General features: G+C 32.5%; 1 protein-coding gene across 1 annotated transcript in view; it reads right to left on the bottom strand.

Annotated features, from left to right (window-relative positions):
* Nucleotides 1-26,909, bottom strand: part of MS3_00010037 (uncharacterized protein) — a gene marked incomplete at both ends in the record, with an annotated part of 95,794 nt that overhangs the window by 54,089 nt on the left and 14,796 nt on the right. The window contains 5 exons of the mRNA XM_051218374.1: nt 2,842-3,431; nt 6,041-6,236; nt 7,346-7,762; nt 16,891-17,120; nt 19,376-19,862. Of these exons, the coding sequence (XP_051073039.1) occupies nt 2,842-3,431; nt 6,041-6,236; nt 7,346-7,762; nt 16,891-17,120; nt 19,376-19,862 (1,920 nt within the window). The remainder of the gene's footprint in view (nt 1-2,841; nt 3,432-6,040; nt 6,237-7,345; nt 7,763-16,890; nt 17,121-19,375; nt 19,863-26,909) is intronic.

Genomic DNA, 26,909 nt, shown 5'->3' with positions numbered 1-26,909 from the left:
AAGATAATTAAAGGTTGAAAAGAGATCCCTTTGCCAAACTTCGTGTTTTCTTTAATTTTTTAATGTTTAAATGAGAATTATTTGTCAATTGTATCATAGAACAAATAAAAAGGTATAATGAATTCAGAAAAGAAAATTTTTTTTCAGGAAAACCGTTTAATGTTAGGTTGTATATTCATATCAACTGATGAATAAATAAATAAAAAGTAGAAATAGGATCAAATCATTTCATGATCTGAAATTTAAAATATCAATAGATTTCATTATGATCTAGAGGTTATTTATTTTATTTTATTTAAACACATAAACATTGGTACAAGGAGGCATTAAATAGATATGCGTCACATATATCATTCGATTTATGTGAGAGCTGGGATACTGCCCGGGTGCCCATACCATTTATCAGGATTTCAAATAGCATTTTTATAATCAGGGAATATGAGTCTTTCAATGACATTTCTATCAACACTATTATTATATAATTCAATAATGAACGTATTCAATACACAAATTTGATTTACTGAAGCGGATATTTTTTTCTGTAATACACACAACTTATGAATGATGATTATTCTTACAATTAGAACATAGACACATACACAAACAGAGAGAGAGCGAGGGAAGGGAGGGAGAGAAAGAGAGCATACATTATGTTGTGAGACATCCTAATGTATATCCAACGAAAAGTAACAAGAAAAATGATAAAAATTGTCAATAATTAGAAAGTTCATTACAAAAGAAATTAAGAATAAGATAAATTATGAAGGGGAAAAGGGGGTAGAGACATCGAATGCTCTTATATACATTCATATACAGGAATACACATAAATAACTATTTACATCATGAACAGAGTATCAGATATATAATTTAATAAATTAAATTCAACGAAACAGAATTAACCATACACATACATACTATACATAATAAATAAATAATAAACAACCACACCCACCGAAGACAATGAACAGTTAGTAACAAGAAAAACGTATACTTTCCTTGACATATACACAGGCATACACCAACAAACTTAGATACGTGCACTTATCAAACGATAGTTATAGATTGTACAATGAAATTAATGGTAAGGATGAAATAGTAAAACGCCTACATTTTCACTTAAAATTTCCTCAGTAGAGAATATGTATATCTGCGTATAATTTTATTATCGTTTCGTTATTCGCGTTCGCAGCTTTTCTTTCTACATGCATTAAATGGTTTTTGATAACTTTGCTGTATTGATTAAGTTGATAATCGGCTACATAAATTAAGCAGGGTTCGAACCTGAAGTTTAGTAATTGAAAGTTGAATGTTTTAAGGACAAATTAATTACATCGTTTGAAAATCTTTTGTGACAGATAATACAATAATATAATCAAATTTCAATGGTGAAGAATACCCATGATGATGATGATGTAAATCATTTTGCTCAATTAAGAGTGCCGCATAAGTCTTAATCAATTGCGCAGTCAAGTAGCTTATTCGATACCGACATTTAATATATTCGAGATTGTGTTTAATAAATTTATTACAGAATTTAAGCTATAGATGTAATAGTTTATACATTGTTTTTTTATGGTTTAAAATATAGAAGTGGTAAAATAAAGAAGTAGGGGTGTTTTTAAGATACAGAAACAAAATGGGACAACGATAATTTATGATAACTATGACATTGATTTTAGGCTCTAAGCAAACATTTCAAAAACATTGAATGACACAGCCATTTAAACCGAAGCTTGAAAATTGACTACACAACGTTCATGGAATAAAATGTGTTACATAGGCACAACCACCGCCTACGTTGACGGTCGATGTTGTCTGAAGTAGGATTAGGTTTGAAGCTAGCGGTGGCCAAATCAAAGCATAGCGTCAGTCAATGAAGTTACTGAAAATTGAACTGAGCCTTGCAAACAGATCTAGGCTACCTGGTTGGGGTCAGCGTGACCGTCATAACCAGTGGGTAGACTTTAGATGATATGGCTTTTTATTTCATCTTAAATCTAAAGTTTCTAAATTTCTCATAAATATTCTTTGCTTAACTAGCTCATATTTTCTTGAATCGTATATTCGAAACCTAATCTTCTATATTACCACCAATATTGTTACTACCTCTGCTACACTGAGATCGGGATGGAAAATCTTATCTCACTGTGCTAATGGGGCATGACAAATTATCGCTATGCATACGTACGGGATTCTACATTGTGACTGACTGAAAATATTGAAATGGAGACCATTTGTAGCTCAGGCTGATGATTTGGAGGAGTTTCATTCTCTGAGAAAGATGGACAAATATAAGATGAAGAATCAGGTCACAAACGAAGATGGTCAAAACAAATATGCAGGTCAATCAAGATAGAGGTCGATGGAATGAACTGTCAATCACAAGAGGACAAATCCGAATAGCTCACTTCTTTCCAAAGTTTGTGCAGACAATCTTATCCTGAAGGACGATGGAAGCTTAACAAGTAGACCATCCTGGTCAGAGAACGAAACTCCACTAAGAAAAGAGAAGTAAACATTCTTTTTACTTCAGAATAACCTAGTGTGATATAACAACGTCATCATAATTGAGTTAGCTGACAGTGATGAGTACTAGATGTATTTAAAGCCAGTCTTAGGACATATTGGGTAAGTAGAGAAAAATAATACATCAAATAAACAAAAATCAGAATGCTGTAATAAAACGCGTAGTCTTATGAGTCAAAACAATTGTGCGATAAGAATGAGGTACTTAGAAAAACTCAAAGAGGAGAATATTCCAAGTTTTTGACCATCAAATTAATAAAATAATATCTTGTTTGATAATGATAATTGCAATAAACACTGTAGTAAAAACGTACTTCAGGAATTTCAGAACTTGGTGAATTTGGTAAAGCTGAATCATTATTGTGCAGATTTAATGGTAATGCACTGGCAGGTAATGAATTAGGTTTTGTTGATCGATTTGAACGCCAAAATGTTGCATTATTAATTGTACTACTACTTCGTTCATCTACATCATCACCATCTGTAAATTCTTCATCGGATTCATAATCCTCGTCGTAAATTTCTTCTTCAACTGTTTTATTATCATCATTGTGACTATAATAAAATGAATCATACTCAGTATGATTAGATCTACTAGTTGTACTAATTGTATTCATATTATTATAATACAAGTTGTCAACTGATGATGTAACTATTCTGTCCGATTGGATATTCCGATTATTTTTATTCACACTTTCTCTAGGTGTTATACATGAAGTAGAATGATAAGTATTTAAAGAATTATTCGGTGTAATTATATTATATCCAAAACGATTACATTCTAGATAATTTTCTGTATTTGTATTAATATTAATAAAAACTTGATTAAGAGCTGGACGTGACCTATTACTTTGACGAACTAGAGTAGCTCGAGTTGGTAACAACGAAGAATGATACATGGAATCTGTTTTTAAAAAAAAGAGATAATATAGACAAGTATAATGGAATGAAGAAAAAGAATGGGAAAGAAAATGCACAATTTCATATTTAAACAATCAGTAATAAAGTGTTCCCTATAGCACAAAAGCAAACAACCTGCATATTTTGTAATACGTTGAAACAAACGAAATTATGAATATCTTTTACATAGATTATAATTGTTTCAATTATAATACTTCAATAGTTAAACAATATTAAACGAGATGGATTAGATACGGTGGATTATTTATGAAATAAGAAATCCAACATAATATACAAGATAATCGTCAGTAAGCACATATATGGGATGGGAAATCGGCTAATAATGGAAACTGTCCAGTGAGTACACCGAGTTTATGTAAGAAAAGTCATAGGAAAACAACAGTGATCATCATTACTTTTTATCTATAATTCTGAAACATGATTATTTAATTGTGTTTACTCCGTTTATAGCTGTTATTCGAAATCATAAATAATTTTAATTTCAAATAAGCTTAAATCATTCATAACGTACTCAGATATGAGGAACATTAAGTTTAAGGGGTAATGATACTGTTCACTCGCTTAAACTGTAATAGATGAAGCGGGGTTTAAACCTAGAACTAAGTGTCTGAACGTCAAGCGCCTTAACCATAAATCTACGGTTCTATATATTTGAACATTAAAACTAAAGACCAAAAACAGAAATGACATGACATAAGTTAGAACTAAAGGGATGTAGTTTTGATTAAGTTTATCTAAATTAATTAACCTGAAGCGATTTGATGTCACAATTAAATGACCCACCAATATGTATGGAAAGAATCATCAGTTTAGATAAAGAAAACTTGTATATATTAGTTATGCATATTGTGGAGATTACAACAAACTTCACATTTTAAGTGATACATTATTCAACAAAGCACAAGCTTTACAAATTAAATATCAAGGAAATAATTGTGTATTTTATGCCAAATACACCATTTATTAGGGTGATTATCAACCATAGACTAATTATGTCACTCAGTCAGTTACAACGTAGGACCAGGCAAGTTGCCATACCTCATTAGCACAGCGAGACGAACAATGGATTCATAGAAGCAGTTAACTCAATGGTGTAATATATAAAAGAAGGATTGCATATAAGGATATAGTACAGAAAGAAAGAATTAGTTCGTAGAAAGAAAGATATGAAGCGATTTTAATCCCATAGTATAAGGGAAGATAGCGTATACACCTACACCATTGTGATCGATTCTGAGCCATGTCGCTCAGTGTCCAACCATTGGTTACGATAGTCATGCGGACCCCAACCAACTAGTCACTAACAGGAAGTATAATAAAATGTCTTCCAGGTAGGATTACAGTTGTTGGATACGTAATGATCAAATTACTGCAAGGTATATTGATGATACATATTACTGAATGATTAGATATAAATTTATCAAGAATAGATATTTGTCTGCCAAAGAAGTTACATTAATAGAACAAAAAGAAGAGCTTACGTCCGACCCAGAAAAAAATATTCAAAATGGTCTGAGATCAGGAGAAGTAAAGAAACTCAGCAGTACCATTTCAAGATATCTCTTTGATACAGGACATCAAGTTGACACATTGAAATCTCTCAAGTTGCCTAATATACAATCTAATCCCAATCTGAAATTCGCTGGACCTACGGTGATCAAACACCTGAAGGCAGAGTTATATGTTCAAAAAGAAGCAGTAATAAACCTTTCTTTATCCTAGTAATACTTCATCCATTTTATTGCATCATTCTTTATTTCAACTCATTCACAGGTATTCATTACATCATTTTCTTTTCACTTGAATTCATAGTTCTAACAGACTGATTTCAACTCATATTATTCTTGATTACTATAAATCAGTTTTTAGTTAATTCATTACTCAATTATCTAAAGCTCGTTAACTCCATGATTTATAATCAGTGTACCGATGTTCTGGAACTATCTAGCCAACACTTTATTTGTCTGGAGAAAAACTTTTTAAGACCTTAGTAACTTTGCTAGGATCTTCACTATGTCACGATATACATGTTCATTTCCACTGTTAATTTCTGTGATAATTTCGATTTTAAAATTTATTATAAGCAACTGATAAGAACATAAACAAAATGAAACCGTTGACTCTGTTAGAATTAATAGGGTAATATGCACAGTGATGAGGAGTCCCATAATAGGATGAAACGGCCGTCAAATGCTTTCAGGTTTTCAATGGCGTTGTAGCTTAGATTAACTGATGATTTCAACTGTGAAAAGAAAGATTATTATCTAAACTTGCAATAAATATTATGAATTGAAATGGTATAAAAACACATGTACGATTTGAATAGTTTTCTTTTCTGGACTTATTATTTTTAAATTAAATAGAATTTATGGAGGTTTCAGATACATATCTCGTGGATAAATACAAACAAATAAACGTTCACATCATTCGGTAGGTGTAAAACAGACTAAGTTTGAGGATCAAATTATATTTCTGAATCAGCAGATTATGACCATTTAGTTATGGGGTACACATTAAACCATGTGTTTAACATAAATTATAAAAGTGAACTCAGATAAGTTCAATTCGATCTTTTAAAAGGCATGTAATTACTTAGATGGGAGTTTTGATTTTGTGATGCCCAAAGTATGGAGTGATCTGACTGACGAATTGGTGCTAAACGTGGTTTACGACGCGGTGTGTTGAAAGAGCTTAGTTCTTCATTGTTTGATCCAGACTTAGCCATACATAGGGAAGAACGCAGAGGATAGACCTTGGTTATTTCTATAGAGGATAGATCTGAAGATAACTGTTAAAAAAAAAATTAGATAGTATGATAGCTATTTTGATAAAACTGATTGAACACAGTGTAGACATCACATTATATGAAACATACAATACAAAGAATCAGGTAATTAAAACAAAACAGAAGAGACTATCAAAGTTTGGTTTGGAGGTGAAGCGTTCATGCGAGACCGAACATCAAGGGTTTGAGTCCCATGTCCGAGATCGTGAACGCTCACTGCTAAGAATTCGTATACTGGGACAAAACGGTGGTGGTATAAAATTGATCGGTTCATTATTTCAATGAAATGGTACTTTCATCGTATTCAGAACTATCTAAATATGAACGAGAAACTAATACATGATTAGTATGATGAATCAACAATGTGATACACTTCGTAAAGTATGTAAATGCGCTATCAATTGTTGTTGAGTAGAAAAATAAATTATACAAGATGAAAACAGATAAGTCAATGTTATTTTGAGAAGCCATTAATGAAGCGTAGAAAACACATGAGAAATTAAATAGTTACATAGTTAATTAACTTCTTATAACGGTGATTATAGATGTGTAAAAGATGGACAACAAATGGATAGTCTCCTTGCAATTGTACAAGAATATACTATCTATCACCAAAAGTGTACAGATTACAAACTGTATCGAGTATTTTACAATCATGAATATTTCAGTGGAATCTCACTTCAGTTGAGAAATTAATTGGCACTTGATAACCGTAGGAAAAAAACGAAATAAGCGAAGAAATATTTGTTTCCAATTAGTTTTACATCATTACACTTAGTAATACGTTTTACTGACGATAATGAAATCAGTACTAAGCATCAGGTAGCATTAAAGAATAATTAATAAATATTACGAATTAACTTGAATTAGAAAATGTCAGTCTCTGTGTACGAAAATAATTATTTAACCGTAATGTGTAAGTGGTGAGGTATGCCACAGTTAAGTATAATCTCAACAAGGAAACAATTGTAAACACTTTACAAAAATATTAAACACGAATTTCTTCAAGCTAACTGAAGTCCAACGAATCGATAATTGAATGTTTTCTCTTTTTTAGGAAAAGTATTCAATAGCTACGCGAAAAAAAAAATAAGAAAACTAGTACTACTCACAATTTTTGATGTGGGTGATATACGACCAGAAGCTGGTAAACTTTGTGAACATAGTTCTGATAATTGTGATTTAGCATTGAAACGTTTCGTAGATGATAGATTAATGTATTCTGATTTGATATTATTAAGACTTACAGAGTTATGAATAGTTTTGTCAGAATTATCTTGAAGTTTTCGTTGTGATTCACATAGTTGCAAGTGTTGAGGATTATGTTTAGCACTGACGGCAACAACAGTAGTACGATGAATTTTACTTGATTTCGCATCGAGATTATGATCCACCTCATCGTCGTAATCATCATCATTAACATGTTCAATGTTATCAATATCACTATTACTATTATTATCATTGTTGAACTTATTATTCACATAAATTTTGGAAGATAATGGATTGTATCCAGTATTATTATCGGTCAACTATATAAAGAATAAATTAAAAAACAAAGTGATTTTCCTTTAAGGAATTCAAATATACTATGGTTTCAAATAATAAGTTAATTGTAAAAAAAAGATGAAGACTGTAATGTTCTTATGTCCTACTAGTATATCACGTGACTAAGTCGCCAATTCGAAACACCGACTTATATGACTTTGGCATTGTGCCAAACCAATGACTTATAAACCGGTACATGTTAATATATTAAGGGAATTAAAAACATGACAGTAGTGGAAAATGATGTAAGATTTACTGAAAATAATTAATATACTATTCAATTCGTAATCAAGAAAGTTACTATTAATAAAACACTAACTAACTAAATAGACAAGTATAGAGCTTTGGCATAAAGTTCTTATACACACTACTGAACTTCAAAGAAAATTGAATTACATGTATGATACAAACATAAAGTGAGAGTTTTTGTTCTTTTTTATTGTGAGATAAAAACATCTGTACCGAATAAATAGTTAAATATGAAAGAATAAAAATGGCGGCTTCTTTTTGTATCGAAAAAGCATATAACACAAACAGAATAAACAAAAAGAAAAACGCTCATTTGTTTTCGGATATTTCAAGAAAGTCTACTTTAGGAGGCAATCTATTAAAACGGAATATAAGATACATTAATCTTATTCAGTATAAAGTAAGATATGAAGAAAAAAAACTAAGTTAATAAATCAGAGAGCTAATATCTAAATGATTTGCCTTTCAATCATGTTGTCTTCATTTTGAAAACTATTCAATGAACTTTGATTTGGACCACCAGGTATTAACTTTAGCCAAGATACTAAACAAGTAGATTGAAGTGGATTAGGAAGACATACACTTGATTATCGAGTTGTATTACAAAATTTATAAATACTTCTATAAAAAAAACAATGTTATTTTGTCAAAATCTATGGGCAACAAACAAAACAATTTAAAAAAATATGCATCTTGACGCAGAATATAGAAGGACAATCAAGTATAATGTTTATTTTAAGGTTGAAATGTTAGTCAAATTAAACTATTCCATTCCTTTAAAGAATAGATAGTTGTGGTTAACAGTGGTATCTAGGACGGTTATTCAATCCTATTAACAGCATGTCAAATGGATATACTTGCACCCCAATGTCCATATTCACACCAGGACTTGAACCCAATAGTATTTCGCTTCAAATACTGAACGCGCTAACCATTGAGTTACCATATAAAGATAGCCTTTAGCTTGTGTAACAGATATGAATTTCCAGCTCTTCTTCCTAATTTCTTCCTCCGTTGGTATCTGGTTTGTTCTCTCCCACAGTACGCTGTTGCTAATAGTGTCCGGCCAATGGATCTGAAGTATTTTGCGTAGACAACTGTTAATAAACACCTGTATTTCCTGGATGATGGCTTTCGTAGTTCTCCAGGTTTCCGCCCCATACAGTAGAACTGTCTTGACATTTGTATTGAAAATCCTAACCTTGGTGTTGGTTGACAGTTGCTTTGAGTTCCAGATATTTCTAAGTTGTAAATATGCTGCTCTTGCTTTGCCGATCCGCGCCTTCACATCTGCATCAGATCCACCCTGTTCATCAATCATGCTGCCCAAATATGTAAAGGTTTTTACATCTTCAGAATCTTCTCCGTCAAGTGTGACTCAGTTGTTGTATGTTGTGTTGTATCGGAGAATTTTGCTTTTCCCTTTGTGTATGTTGAGACCTACTGCTGCTGCTACACTGGTCGTCTTCTCCTGCATTTGTTGTTGCGTTTGGGATAGAAGGGCCAGATCATCTGCGAAGTCTGGATCGTCTAACTGCATCCTAGATGTCCACTGTATCCCATGTTGCCCTTCAGATGTTGGCGTCTTCATGATCCAGTCGATCACCACGAGAAAGAGAAAGGGTGAGAGTAAGCAACCTTGCCTGACACCGGTCATTACTTCGAACGACTTTGTCAACTCTCCTCCATGCACGATTTTGCAGTTTAATCCATCACAGTAGGCACCACGGCATAAATCGTCCTTTGATTTTGTTTGTTACACCTTCTACTCATCTTCTTTTGTAAATTCCCATTTTATCCCACAAACTAAACTTTTCAGTTGTATATATAACATTTTATTCACTGTATATATATATATATATATATATATGCATTATACATTATTTAAATAGACAAAAATCCTTGTAGTAACACTGACAACAACGAAGACCCTCCAAATACTGGCGGAGGTTTCTCCTGAAACTGAGTACCAGATATTGCAGTGCTAGATAATGGATGACAATCCATCACACGCATCTACTCATCCCCACACAATGCTCAATCAAATAAATAAGTAAATTAGTCTATGGACACCTTCAAAAGAACGTTGTTAAAATCAAAGCAGAGAGTAACACCCACTGACATATTGGATAACTTCTTATTTTTCAACTGAACTACACCACTACTACCATATCATAATTCACCAGAACAGGTCTATAAAGCATGGTATATGGATACAGAGGTTTGTGGCACAAAGACTAGGTCAAATAATGTCGCGATTAGACAACCCAAATAGACGCAAAATCTCAATCAGTAGTAAAGGCATATATCATCGAAACATACGATAAATGTAAGTAACTTCACGATAGAAATACTAGTAAACCTTATCAGTTTACCACAGATCCTGAACTCATAATTATAAATAACTGATAAGAAGTTATCACAACAAAATTATTCCTTGAGTCATTAAAGAGAAAGAATGTATTTGTAAAATCTCAGCAGAAGAATTTGAAGTAAATCCAACGTTTCGCCTGGTAATCTGATCCAAGCTTTTTCAAGGAAAATATAATTCTACCTTTTTTCCTATAGTTCCGTATAATATTAAAATGAGAATGTTATGTTCACCATAACTACCAGATCTACTTATACTTATTTGATTCAAAACATTAAAATTTTCTAGTAAGAAAAACAAAAAATATTCAAAGAATTTCTTGATAGAAATGAAAATAGAAACCAGTATAGATAAAAATATGATTAGCTCGTTATAATTTTGAAAAGTACATATATATATTATTTTTAGTAGAAAACACAGTATCCTTGACTGAATTCCATGAAACTTTTTTTTCTACAGACATTCATTGTTTCCTGTTTTAAATAACTAAAAGAAGAAAAAAAACAACAATAACTATACTTTTGAAACATGAATAAAAACTTATCATCTCATCAACGATTTCTTTCATTTTCAACAGTAGAAATAGTCAGAGTAATAATAATAATAATAACAATAGTACTAGTAGTAGTAACAGTAGTAGTACCAATAACAATAATAATAATAATAAAACAATGGTAATAAGAGTAGCAGTAGTAGGGTTTATTTATTGTTCTCTATGAGACGATATATACCAGATACTCCTACACTACTGCTTAACAACAATAATGAGCAAACTTTTTGAAAATCTTCAAGAAATAACACTTTATATATATATATATACATTCATGTCTATACAGGAAATCAAAAGTGAACAGAAATAGAATCTATGTTCATATATATGAAGAGAATGAATAAAACAACCATAATATATTGTTAACAAAAGGAAGGGATAAGATAATGACCATTAAAAAATAAATAACAAATAAAAATTAGGAACCCTTACATTGAAGAAAAAACACATTAAGTTAAGAGAGAAAATAGTAAAGTTAGTGAACAACACTAACATCTGACTAAAACAAAGATTTAATGAAGTGAATGAAACTTTGATAAAATAAAAATAAAAAGGTCGAAAAAACAATGAAACTTAATAATTAATGATAGATAATAGGATGATAGAAATTTCTATTTAATAAATTTGGAGAAATTGTGGTATATGAAAGATAGTGAGTCAATAGCTTAATGGATCATTGCATTGTACTAGTATTGAAAGCGATTAGTTTTAAACTTCCAGAACCAGTAACCACATCAACACGGATGAATAGTTTATAATTCATACTTTACGGGTACAAAATCATGAAAACGAAGAGTCATGTCTTGGAATTAGTTTTCGCAGGTTTAAAGATATATAACTAGCAGATATGTAACTTTGATTGAGAACAACATGTTGGATATATAATCCGAAATCATTAAGAAATCAGTATGACTATAGGATAAGTTTTTAAGTAACTTGACACCGATATTCTTATGAATACGTTGTTCATTGATATCTAGAGAATATATGTGAATGAGAATTCTGTAATATTTCTTTACCCTGCAAAAACTATTTCGTCTATAGCCTGAAATCCTAGGTTTTATTTAGTGAAATACTCTGACTGACAAGATTAACCTGAAGTGGAGACCAAGATAATCTTAACTCCTACTGGTCCGTCGATACGTCCGCTTTTTTCTATAACTAGCCTTACACAGAGTTTGAAAACAAAATAATCGGGAAACAATTTTTCTTCCATAGAATACTTGTTTTTATTTCTTAACGGGCATTTCATCCTAGTATAGGACTCCTCAGTAATGCGTATTCACAATCTCGTACCCATGATTCGAGGCAAGAACCTGCGGTCTCGCGCGCGAACGTTTAAACCCTAGGTCACTGAGCCGGCATCTAACGGTGTTAATGTCTAACTTCAATAGATACATGATCTTGCACAACCCCTCATCCTTTGTGTGAGGTGGATAACTTTCTCACATTCGATACAGGTTAGACCCCATTGGTCATGGCTACTCACTAGAACTCCAGGAAATCCATCTTGACGCCAGTCACTAGTGAGCATATGATTATTATCAGAATAGAGATTTGTGGAGATTGTAGTAATTTCAATTGTTGAATTTATAAGACATTTACACCATCGGATGCCTGCTCAATGGTCAAGAGTTTAAACGTTTGCGCGCGAGACCGGAGGTCCTGGGTTCGAGTTCGGCATGTGGGATCGTGGATATGCGATGTTGAGGAGGCCCATACTGAAACGAAACGATCGTGGTAGTCTAGCTTAGATCGACTCATGAATTCAATCATTAAAGTTACTACAATCTCCATAAATCCCCATTTTCATATAATGAATATATCTTTATATATGATTGACTGGTCTCATTATTGCCATAAATCTGTTTAGTTTATTTCCTTTTCCTATTATTCTTAAAAAAATATATCGTTTGGTATTTTTTAACTTTATTTTCTCAAGTTTTCCTTTCTAAAATAAAAACGATTGACAATAAATACTTGTCTAACATTATTTAAATCACGCAAAACTGGCATATAGTACACACATATGTCATAAACTAGACAGGCAGAGAGAAACATTGAATAAGAAATGGTACTGTCGCTGAACAATGTTTTTTCTTCAAATGACTACATAAAATGCACAAGCTATGTAATATAATATGTAGTGAAATATTAATGATCAAAACTTATGAAATCTAAAACTAATTAATAATATATATATGTGAATGAATTAAGAAAAGAGTTTGTTTTTCTATTCTTTTTTAACTAGGACAATTAATTTTCTAGTGCTTCGATAGTAGCCAACTGAGAAGACAAACTATTGAAACAAATAGTTACAAATCAGAAGAGTAAATTTGAAAAGTAATCAAACTGAAGATGACAAACAGTAAAAGTGATGAGAAAATGGAATTATAAGGCAATATGTGAACTAATGGTACGGTGTTTACTCCAAAATGATTGACGTCCACCTAATGGGTCAAAAGTTTGGAATCTTGATTCCGTTACTTTATTTTAAGCGAGTAAATAGGACAATAAACATTCATGTACTAAAAACGAGATCTACACTACAGCTAAATCGATGAAACACATTATCGCAAGTCAGAATACTAATAAAGAGCTACGAAATCAGCTCAACAGTGTATATCAGGGAATCGCTTTCAATGGTGAGGATGAATTTGAAATTAAACTTCTCTGACATCTCATTAAGTAGTTAGGGGGACGGCTGAAGTAGGAACGTGTATGGAAAGAGCTCCTCAGCTTTGCAATACAAACTTCTATAGTTTTACACCCATCCGCTACAAAAAATCTGGTCAGATGTCACACAAGCAGAGAAAAAAGATTTGTTCAAATGATATCATAAAGACGTTGAAGTTTATCAATTGCATTCTGACGGATTTCGGCTGTCGGAGATTTCAAAAAATTACATATACAGAGGAAAAAATCAGCTGGAAATATCCAACCAAAATTCAACAGGGATGTGACTAGCGATGCCCAACATGATAGATTGGCAAGAGCAGTGAATAGGACATTCTACGAAGCCGACATTGAGTTGACGTTTCCTAGCAAACCAATAATATCTAGTCACACAAAGCATAAAATACATAAGTTGGCCCCCTTAATGCTCATCCAAAATTCCAGCTCTTTCTGAAGAGATAACTTCACTGGACGTACCAGCAGACAAAATAATCAACGAATGAATGAACATCTCCTAGCTTGAATTCATTTTTGTATTGTTTGTTTGAATTTTCGTATTGATGTTCAGGACTACAATTGATCAGTCTTTTATTGACATATGTGCATCCTATATATAATACGGATACATAACCTCTGGTAATGCACTTACTTCCTGCGGTGTGTTTTACAATCGAAATTGTATTCTTATAGATTCAACAACTGTTCTGCTTACGCTGTGTTTATGATGCACTGAAACTGTCCCCTCTGCCTAACGACTGCGACAACCTCGACGCCACATTCTGATACATACCACTTACATTCAATCTTGTGAGTAGCATCCGTTACACTAGTACACATATCTTCTTACTTTCAATTTGTACTTTTTACCTATTATGAGTACTTATACATTCTATTTCATTGTGATTACTGACTTAAATTGAATTTGTTGGATGGAAAGTTTCATACGAATATTCCTGTACATAATAATAAAACCTGATGATCTAATTGAAAGCAATATTAATCACATTTATGTTTTATTTCAATTTTCACAAAAATGAGTACCTGAACTTGCGATGACCTACAATTGATGTATTAAAAACACACCAAGTGCATCTGGACTATTGAGTTCGCCTCAAAGGCATGTATGCTAAGACTTGGATTCCAGGTTATTACTAGTTCGTAAATATTACATCAAGGAGCAAAACTACTAAATTGTATTAAAAGGCCTAATTATTTTTAAAAAATTCTGCAGAAAAAGACTAAATGAGTGACATTAGTGACTGAATTCTCAATGTTCAACAATGAGCTTTTAGATTTTTCTATAAAGTTTAAAAAATGTGGTTCTGCATTTTTTTTAACCGGTCCAAACATTTGGGACTAAATACAAGGAGAGACTGGGCAATACAAAAAAAACTACATTTATTATCAGGTTAAATTTCGTATTCACCGAAGAGAATTGTTTATGACGACGGATTAAACAATATATTATTATTAAGCCTAAAATTAACCAGCAACACCCGTACAACCATCTAGAGATACTAAGTCTTAAACTATTCCTAACGATTTACCCGGATAGTGTGTACAGACTATTCTATGTGGTAATTTGAATTGCCAGGGCGCACAATATATCGCCTATTTATTTACACTGATACGATTAATTAATAACGAATCAAGTAATCAATTTATTGATTGTCAAGATCGTAACATCTAGGCACTGATGAGTGAAAAACTGTCGCTGGAAAATATATCTCACTCAATAATTTGTCTCTAAGACGGAATATACAACAAACCTTACAAAAAAATAAGAAATGGATTCAAAGCTTTTCGAAGTTAAAAAACATCAAAAACAAAATAGGATGACCAACTTAGCAGTTATTACAACTTACAACCTTACTATTTTTGCCGCACACCAGTAAATAGAAGTAACAAGATTCAACTCACAGAAATAAACCGAGATTACTAACTATATTCAAAATAAATTTAATGCAGTATCGTATAGTATATCATTGATGAACAGGGTGGATCTGATGCAGATGTGAAGGCGCGGATCGCCAAAGCATGAGCAGCATATTTACAACTTAGAAATATCTGGAACTCAAAGCAACTGTCAACCAACACCAAGGTTAGGATTTTCAATACAAATGTCAAGACAGTTCTACTGTATGGGGCGGAAACCTGGAGAACTACGAAAGCCATCATCCAGGAAATACAGGTGTTTATTAACAGTTGTCTACGCAAAATACTTCAGATCCATTGGCCGGACACTATTAGCAACAACATACTGTGGGAGAGAACAAACCAGATCCCAACGGAGGAAGAAATCAGGATGAAGCGATGGAAGTGGGTAGAACACACATTGAGGAAAGCACACAATTGTGTTACAAGACAAGCTCTCACATGGAATCCTCAAGGCCAAAGGAGAAGAGGAAGACCAAAGAACACATTACGCCGGGAAATGGAGATAGACATGAGAAAAATGAACAAGAATTGGATGGAGCTAGAAAAGAAGGCCCAGGACAGAGTGGGTTGGAGAATGCTGGTCGGCGGCCTATGCTCCATTGGGAGTAACAGGCGTAAGTAAGTAAGTATAGAGTAATTTTGTAGCAGATCGGTATCAGCTAGAGATACACCGAAGACAACACATTTGTATTCTTATGCACACTACTCTTAAAGATAATTAAGATTAAAGATTACTAGATATAGAAGAATGCAACAATGATCAGAAATTCAGTAGTGACTTATTCAACTCAATTTTTAACAGTTTACTATTTCATATCTAAAGTGATCCTAAATTTGTATGTGACTTCCTTTTAAAAATTAATTCATTTAAACCCTAGTCAACGAATATATCGTTTAATCAATACACGCTTATGTATTCATTCAGTCCCATTCAAGCATCATCCGAAATCTCAAAACATTTTCTTATGCTACTTATGCTGACAGATATAAGTAGCATGAAAAACCAATCAGATGTGAGATGCCTGGAAGTAGAAGATTGAGATCGAATTGAAAAAACCAAAAATGGAAACAGAAAACAACTGCAATAACTGGGATAAAAGAATGATGAAGTTTATAAAAAAAACAACTGATGGAAGATGTGCAAATGAGGAACACAATATATGGTTTTCATATTTTACCAAAGCACTCAGTAATTTTGCATTAAGCAATAAATTGGTCTTCCCCATCTGAGTTCTTGCTCAATACACAAACTCTATACAACATCAGCCGATAATTTTTAAGAAACTTTTTTTTTAAATACAACAAGTTATCGTTATTTACTAACTTACCATATCATTTTCAATACTGTTTACAAGATGATTAGAAATATGATTGCTTTTAATTGGTAAATTATTAAAATTATTGACAGTGAATAAACTACAATTAGAATTACGACGAATTAAACGTGATGATTTTTTACTCGGATATGAATTAGACAAATCAATACTGATCCTTGGATCCCATGGGAGTTGTTTTTGTCTGTGTGTTAAACCAGCACTAGGTCGGCGACGATAGTTAGCTTTAGATAATGTTGATTAAATGAGAAAAAAACAGAAAGAGGGGAAGGGGAAACATAATACGGTGACGAGAATGGAATAAATAAACTAAGTTTCTATATTAACAACAGGTAAATTGAAACACGTGAGAGAAAAACAGAAATCAATGCAAAAAAGGAGGATTGGAGAAAAACTAATTTGATAAATGCTGCTTAAATAAAGACTTACGTAACAAGCAACAGCTTCATATTTGTATAAACGATTTTATCAAGATCGTAGGCGGAGTATATCATTCATGAATTTACCTATTATTGGTGTTTAGTGAATAATGAAACGTGTAAATCTAAGTGACATTCCATGTTTCTCTTTTTTTTAAAACAAAATTCATTTGTCCCTTATGAACTGTATTTTATACATGTAAATCTCTTCTTAGCTTCTTTTTTTTCATTTTCCTGCTTACTAGGCTGATATAAGATTTGATAAATTGAGCCGATACACATTAGTACCAGTCTCTTTTTTGACCAGGAATGACTTAACTGGAGTATGCAATTAAATACAGAAAAGATAGGCATAAAACTGCCTACTAAATATCACATTTTGTAAAATGGTTAGCATGTAATATACATATCGAAATGAAATTGTACATAATGAGATCCAAACATTTTAATATTTTCGTGGGAATTTAAAGATGAAACCAAATTTGCATAGGCTAGCGTAATTACTTTAATTGAATAACTTGAAGGTATTCCATTTTACAACCAAGGTATTTCGTAAAGAGGTGTGTTAGCGGGACATGGACTAGATTAAAGCAAGCTCAATGCACGATTGCTTTGGTGCACGCTGATTGGCTAATTCTTATCCAATCAGCACTAGTCGATAGTTGGAGAATACTCTAGAATCTTCTCATGTAAAAAACTATAAATATACTGACGTTTTCTCTATTGTGCTTCTGACTTGCTTCTTACTTACATCTAACCTTGTTATTTGGAATATAATCTCTTTCCTGTTCAACCGTGTTTTGATTTGGGGACTTGTCGAGAGAATCCGTGTCCGAGAATACTAGGCAATAGGAATAGCTGGGTCATAACCGTAAGAAGAGGGATTTATAACAAGGTGGGAACCATCTAGTCAAGTATTTTAGTGACATTAAACAAAGACTTATCGAACCGATATTTCATAAGGTTTATGACTGTATGAAACGAAAGTAGTGTCAGTCAATGCCTATTACAGTATATTGTGATCAATGTTCGGTAACCCAACATCAATCGGTTAACCACTTAGGTGCAAATTCTATTTTACCATGCGTTTGCTCACAGCTTATAACAATTCTTATTGCCAGTCATCAACAACGGCTAAGTTAACCATACCACAACATCTCAGAAAGACATTGCCAATATGGCTAGAAATTACGTTAAATTAATAATCACATTTCATGTCACAAATGATGACTGAATAACCCTTAAAATCTTCTGTTGAAAATTTACCGACTTTGAGACATAAGTATGCACCAGATATAAGGTTATAATATAATCATATCCTATCGCATAAAGTATCTCACTTCACATACTGGTTTACATACAATAAAAACAAACTAAGGAATATAAAGACTAAATTTCTAAACTAGAATCTCTTAGATTTAAACATATTCCGCCCAATCACCATTACCACCGTAAACGAGTGATGGAGACTCTCTTAATTTCAATTAGTAATGCCCAAAGTCTAACTTGAAGATCTTCAAAGTAGAGATCACAGAAACAGGTAAACAAAATGGGTTACTGATTTATCTACCCAAACTAAAGTGAGATGGTATAACAAAAATTTCCAATTTATTAAAAAGCGTTTGAAACTCACAGATTCACAAGAGTATGGAGTGTCCTAAGGTTTGGTGTACTGTACCTTATGTCTGGTGGCATCACCGTTAATTCAGAGTTTATGGAACTTAAACTTACTCGATGGATACTTGTAGATGCCTTTCCCAGTTCAATTTGTAAAAATTACCAGATCAGAGTCCAGTGGTTTACGGGGAATAAATGGAGATCAGGTTATCAGGTAGTTACATCAAGCAGAGATAGGACTGTATCACCAAACAATTGAACGTGCATAACACTAGACTGAATGGGCCAAAACGACTTCAGAGCCTAAGTCAGAAATCGTTAGTAAAAGATTGTCATGAATAGCCAGTTTCCGTAAAGACTCGATTAATGCTCAGTGTAAAATGTTAACAGATGTAGTAAAACAGACATTTAACGAAAAAAAAAACAGAAACACCTCAACTTACATTTCACTTTCTCAGCTATTGACGGATTTGACAATATATCCAATTGAGTTGTAGAAGTTGAAAATTCTGACGGTTGAACAACAGATACCGTTCTAGGTGTGTTGGTAGTAATACCTTCGTCAGTGGAAATATGTGATTTCAAGTGTGAATCTGTATTCTGGTTTGAACTTAATCCCAGTGTATTAACTAATATCGACGCACCAGGCACATTATTATAATTATTTGTTCGTATCACACGTGAATTACAATCCAACTGTGGTAACTGACATTTAATCAATCGTTTTTTTACAGCTTCTGTTAATGTTGAATATTTTGAATCTGAATTTTGATGATTATCTTTTTCTAAATACGATTGTTGTAAAAAATTCCCAGCAGTTTTTAATAAGAAATTATCTGCTTGGGATACAACAGCTAGTAAACAATCCAAATTATCAGTACCAAGATGATAGGCTACCACAGATACACAATCTAATGTTGCAATACGTACCTAAAGAAACGAAAGAAACAATTTTCAGATAAACAATTCTTAAAGATACGAGGAATATAGAATGCCATAAATGTATGACAATGATTAATGTTTGTACACAGAATAACTATAAGAAATAAAAATTTGCATGAACGTATACGCCAATCACTCAGGGAGTTGCTCTGATGCTATCCAAAGAAGCACGTAATGCATTTATAGGATGGGAATCTCATGGATCCAGAATCATCAAAGCATCCGTCAAAACAAAGAAGGAGAGGATCACAATGAATGTTATCCAATGCTATGCACCCATCAATTATAGCAACGACGACAACAAACATCAGTTATATGAGAGGCTACAATCAATCACAGAGAAGTGCACAAGAAAGGATCTCACCATCCTGATGGGAGTCCTAAACGTCAAAGTTGGAATGCACAACACCCAATATGAAGATAGCATGGGACGACATGGACTATGAGAGAGAAACGAAAATGAGGAGAAATATGAAAACCTATGTGCATCCGACAAATTGGTTATAGGCGGGACAATATTCCCGCATGGAAGATTAAGTAGACGTCCAGCTTCAGGGTCAACAGACCGGATTCCGTAAGGAAAGTTCGTGCACAAAACAAATCGTGACACTACCAATCATCGTTGAACAACATGTTGACTGGAACTCGCGTCACGGTACATCAACTTCCTTGTCTATGAGAACGCGTTTCACAGAATGGATAGGAGAACATTATGGAACCCTCTTCAATATGATGCGCATAAGGAGATTGTCTATATCATACGGAATTCACAAGACAGACTACACTGTGAAGTCGTCAGTGGAGGACAACTGACAGATACATTCAAGTAAGCACCGATGTCAGACAAGGCTGCTTACTCTACTTTCTCTTTCTTCTGGTGGTTGACTGGATTATCAAGCTCGAGATCAATTAAAGATTTGGACTTCGCAGATAACCTAGCTCTCTTATCCCATACACACCAACAAATGCAGATGAAGACAACTAGTGTAGCAGCAGTCTCTGCATCAGTAGGCTTCAACATACACAAGGGAAAAAGCAAGAACCTTAAATACAACATAGAGAACACCAACCCATCACACTTGATGGAGAAGCTCTAGAAGATGTAGAAACTTTCATGTACCTGGGCAGCACCATCGATGAACAAGGAGGATCAGATTGAGACGTAAAGGTGCGGATTGGTGAAGCAATGGCTGCACTCCTACAGTTGAAGAACATATGGAACTCAAAACAACCGTCAGCCAATATCAAAACCAGAATTTTCAATACAAACATCAAGACAGTTCTACTGCACGGAGCTGAAACGTGGAGAACTACTACAAAAATCATCAAAAAGGTATAAGTATTTATAAACAGTCATCTACACAAGATATTCCATATCCGTCGTCCGGAAACCCACAGCAACATAATACTGTGAGAGAGGATAAGCCAGCTCACCACTGAAGAGGAAATTACGAAAACACGTCGGAAGTAGATAGGACATGCATCACGGAAAACACCAACCTGTATTAATGCATGCGCTAAATTGGAATCCTAAAGGGAAATGGGAAAGAGCAAGGCCGAACACACTGGGTTGAGGATCGGAATCAGACATGAAAAAGGTCAATAGCAACTGGAGAAGATTGCCTAGGACAAGGTTGGATGAAGAATGCTGGTGGGCGGCCTATGCTTCTACACTAGGGGTAACAGACGTAAGTAAGCATACTATGATAAGGACCACTGATTATGTTGAAATGAGTTTTAATCTATGATCACATGAACAGCAGTTGAGTACAACTAAAAACTAAACCAAATACTATTGCTTGAATACAAACATATTAGATAATAGATCAATAGACTAAGTGAGGACAACTGCTATAATACTATTCAACCATCTCAGCGACAGATTATAACTGTGAAAAGCCGGACTGATATTCTTATATGTATTTTATTATCCTAAATAAATAAACCCCATTAGAAAATAAACAATTAAAACAATGATGATTAACGGTTTTAAAATTACAGATATTAGATCTCAAAATGCTCAAGAATTCAGTCAAAACCCTAACAAATGAATCTTTAAGGTAATATGGTCATTCAAATTTGCTTCCACTTAAGACTGAAGTGAATATTTACTAAAACTACAACAAAAGATAAGGAAATACAGATATTTAATGAAATATAGTTCAATAGTAACATTGTTTTAATTTTCTCGAGAAAAATTTGTGAATTAATTTCATAAGTAAGTTATCAATCAACTTTGACAAAGGCGCTAACATTGAATATATTACACGGAATGGGAATGGATTTTAACGTGAGTTGATAAGAGTCTGATTTTAAGAAAAAATTCGAAATGGATTAAATTGGATTCCGATTAAGGGTTGTGTTATATCCGAGCGAAGATTAAATCACGAGTAACTCCTAAGACATATTAATTGACTAATATTATCTATACATTCTTATGGTATGACTATTCAATAATTAGACTATGTATATTTATATTCCTCTGATTATAAGCTTTATTTTGACCTATAACTTATTATTGTACGATTAACTGTTCTTAAGCTATGTTCAGTATATTGACTACTGTCTCCCACGTTCACAATCACTTTTTGGCTTTATTGTGTACAAATTTCATTTCTGTTTGTTTGATCTATATAAACCCAGTATGTCTGAAATAAATGATTCGATTCGATTCGCATATTGGGAGCTGGTATTGTTCTGGACTCAAGTGGACGGGCTAGGCGGACATAGGACCAATAAGGACGTTAGACTGCTCATACCGCTCGAACGTCATTGGTTTGGCACAGTGCAAAGATTGTATAAGTCGTTTTTTGATTGGTGGGTAAATCACGTGATAAAAAAGCCGGACATAAAGTCACAACAGGTTGTATAATATTAGAATTCAGTGGTATAGATGATTAGTTTTGGTAAGGCCAATTTACCAGGTTATGAAATAAATGATTGTTTTTGAATGCTTATAATGTAAATAACAAAACAACTAAAACTCAGTAATAGGCTCAAATATTTTCTTAATTGTGAAATAGGACAAATTTAAACTCACTGTGATTTAGGTATATTGGATAGTTGGGAAGACACTTATGTAACTTAGTAAAGATAGAAAACAGAAAAACTGGGAAAACGGAAAGGGTGGAAACGTAGAAAAAAATATCATGAAGACGGCAACTTTATCTTAAAGATTAAGTCTAAATATGTTCAGTTGGATTACACTTGACATCAGAGTGAGATATCGTTTCTAATTATTGATTTCTTTATCCTCGAGGAAAACAATAAAGTCGTTGATCAGTATGTCTCTACTACAAGTTTAATCAGTAGTGATTCAAGATTAAAAAAAGTAGACATATTTTATAGATTATTATTCGACTACTATAAGCTGTTCAGAATTAAATAAGTATTGAAATGCTTTATTCTGAATAATAATTAATCAACTGCAGTATATTTCCCACTTAATAAATGTACTGAAATATAAGAACGAATATTCGACAGATATAAACGGATAGATAGATATATAAATTTGCGAGTTTTTTATCCTTTGCAATAACCTTTATTTCTTTATCCATTTTCATGCCTTTTATCAAATACAATTATAGTCTGATTGATATTTATTACACAATTGTAAATTGTTTCTTTCACAATGTTCATTACTATAAACATCATAGTATTACTATGATTATTGTTTAAAGTGTAATTTGTAGCCATGTAATGGCTAATTGACAAATTATCTTTTCATTTATTATTGTATACATTAACAAGATCATATTAAAGCCTAAAAAATCTAGTGACTTAGTGATCGAGTAATCGCTTATTTGTTTTATACTTGATTTTCTCAGTGAAAAGTATGGTGTTTAATATGTTGAGTAATTCTTAAACATTCTTGATTCAGGAACTGATATCGAATTTTTAATAAAAAGAAACTACCTAAAGTCAGGAAGTATCGAATATGTATTGTGTATCAATTAATAATGAATTATCCGTATATACGTTTAAACTTTATATGGGTATATCAAACAAATGTAGATCCTGTGATAACTTAATTAAAATGTTTCTACTATAGTCGATTTAGGAAGTAATAGAGCTGTTACTTTGTATACAATTCCAATAACAGTTATTATTCCCGACATAACACACCCTACTAACAAACTTAAAAAGTGTGTAAATAAACAACAGTCTATCGTGATTTAACTAAAGAAATCAATGAATATAAATTTGGTTGTAAACTATATCCAACCTGAGAAACTGAATAATCAAATAGCAAACACTTATAGTTAAGTTTAAATTGTTCTGTCAATAAATAGTTCGTCTTGAAAGGAGTACACAATGAACCTAACGCATTACGAAATATCTAAACATATTCAGAGAATTTTCCTCATTTCATTAAAAATTGACAATAATAGCAATCTCAATCTTCAAATTGAAAAGCTAGTCCCTCAAAATATCATATTAAAAATATTGATCATATGTTATAACCTTGTAGTGAAATAATAAGGATACTTACCTTACACTGTTCATTTAACTGTCATATATTAGCCATAATATATTAAATAACTTCTACAAAACAAAAGGCTGAATGATTTCATTCAAAATCACTTCTTTACATAAATAATAATACTGATGAAAACTGCTACGGAGGATTAAGTGAAGGTAAAATACAGAATAAAGTGAGAAAAACAAACCTAACATGATCAGAAAAAAAACTATCGAAATTGTATTCTAATTAACATTGTAGTAATAATTGTTTAAACCTAGTATCTAATAGTTACCAAGGTCAAATTATGGTGGAAATAAAGTATACATATAGAGATAAACATAAGAAACTTGAGAATAGAAAAACCGATTTCAATAGAGGTGCTTTTCTTAGAAAACTGGTTTGTATAATCGATTTTTTAATTGTAAACAAATAAACAGTAAGGATATAGTATAAACAGAGTCTATTTATGACAAATATAAGACAATTTACAAGTTTTAAGAGAAAGACAGTTGTGAAACATAAAAAGGATAAGAAATTCAACAGCTATTTTAAACAATTTTCTAGTTCCGTATACCATATGCAACACGGTTAGGTAGTTAAACGTATTCCAAATTTGGAAGTATCACCGTTCAGTTAACAGACCGTGACAGATCGGAATCTGGTAGATAGTGATTTGATAGCTAAAAGTGTTAATGTTACCGAAAAAACTAACTACAAAAAACCAGAATACCAACAACTACGGCCCTTCCTTTTAAGACAAATGAAGTGATTACGTCTGTACAATGACAATGATGTCTAATCAAATCTGTTCAGTTTATTTCAAACTGGATTTGCAGAAATCCAGATTGGACTAGTACACATTTTACAAATTACCATTAGTCGACAACAACATTGGTAAAACCTATGGGTTTGAATGATAATAAACTTATTTAACGCTACGTTTACACTCACTAATACAACTGAGTATGTGCAAAGGAAATAATAGTCATCTTAACTATTGCAGGTCGATAACCTCAACGACCAACCCCACCATTTTGGGCTTGTCATCACTACTTCTACGATAAAATCTGTAAAATTTAAGTCGTATTGGCTTAAAAGTATAACTCTTCACTAAACTAGTTAAAAAGCACGGCAGCAGAGGATCCATGAATGAGTTTTAATGACAGCTATAGTGTTCATCTCTTCCTGTAAGTCATTATCCTTTAGATTCTTCAATTGAAAATTCATTAGTTGTTATAATCAATAATTTCCCTATTCCGAAAATGACTTCAATCTTATTATGTGCCTCCGTCATTCAAATATGATAATACATCAGATTAATTTTTCATACTACTTTTACCGCATTATTATAATCAACAATGATGTGCATTAAATAAACCTAAATCGACTAAAACAAAAACCAGAATTTTAGCGATGAAGTAACTACTTATAAAATATAGAAGTAGTTTAGAAAGATAAATGTAAATAACCTCGAAAATGATGACAAACTGAAGGGTACGAAGTTAAACAGAACAATTATTGAGGGTGAGACTATAATTTATGGACGGCCTTTGAGCAACGCTAAACAGATCTTGAGAGTGCATACCTAATTACTAGGACCAAATGAGGGTTATAAACTTGTGTGAGGAGTTCAAATCATGATTTATGGTTGATGGTTAGGGTTAGGAATTAGATTTAGGGTTTTCATCATGAACTGACATCAGCTATAATGCCCAGACTTTACTTAGCCAAATGGATGAGTATAATTCGCGCCAAAATCCGAGACCTTTTACCTTATATCTGCTTGGTTCGTCCATAAATTATGGTCTCGCCTTATATATATTAATATGAAATAATCTAAAATTGCAAAGACAAAAACTGAATTACGAAAAGATGATAATATCGAGTAATTTCAATTTTCATTTCTATGAATGGACACGTATACTCAAAATAAAATATAATCATCACAAATGGATAAACACACAAAAATAGGGTAACTATGACGACTGTTAGATAGGCAGATAACTAAAATTATAATAGAAACACATAACACAATCAAGAGGAGACAGAAGATAATCAAACAAGTGTGAATATAAAATCAACTTCAATGTTAAGAGTAGTACACTACGATCTTGAAAGGATAAAAAAAGAATTTGGAAAATAAAATCAGAATGGAATTGAATTTTATTGAAACGTTATGACAGTTTTTTTCAAAATAAATATGAAAAAGTAAATTGTTTCATCAGATATAAAATTAAACTAACTAAGGTTCAAATAGGTACACATACGTAGTGACAGAAATTGGAAAACTATAATCCGCAAAATAATTTGTACGTTTCAAACCACGAACGAGCAATATTAGGGGCAAGAATTGGCTACTAGATTAGGTAAATGGGAAGTCAATTGATCCAACTGGAAACTTTGATCATTTACGCTGGTTGGGAGATGTGTTACCCATATTTAGCTATCACCGACGAACGATGGTGGCTAGCATCGGTGTTTGTTGAAAAATAAAGACATGACACCAATCAACAAAGTCACTAATATTAGATCTATAAAGTGCTATTCGATCCAGATCTTCAAATCAAGAA

The sequence above is a fragment of the Schistosoma haematobium genome, chromosome 1 (assembly GCF_000699445.3).
Source record: "Schistosoma haematobium chromosome 1, whole genome shotgun sequence".
Taxonomy (NCBI): domain Eukaryota; kingdom Metazoa; phylum Platyhelminthes; class Trematoda; order Strigeidida; family Schistosomatidae; genus Schistosoma; species Schistosoma haematobium.
The sequence above is the reverse complement of the archived record's forward strand: the minus strand, read 5'-3'. Positions and strand labels throughout refer to the sequence as shown.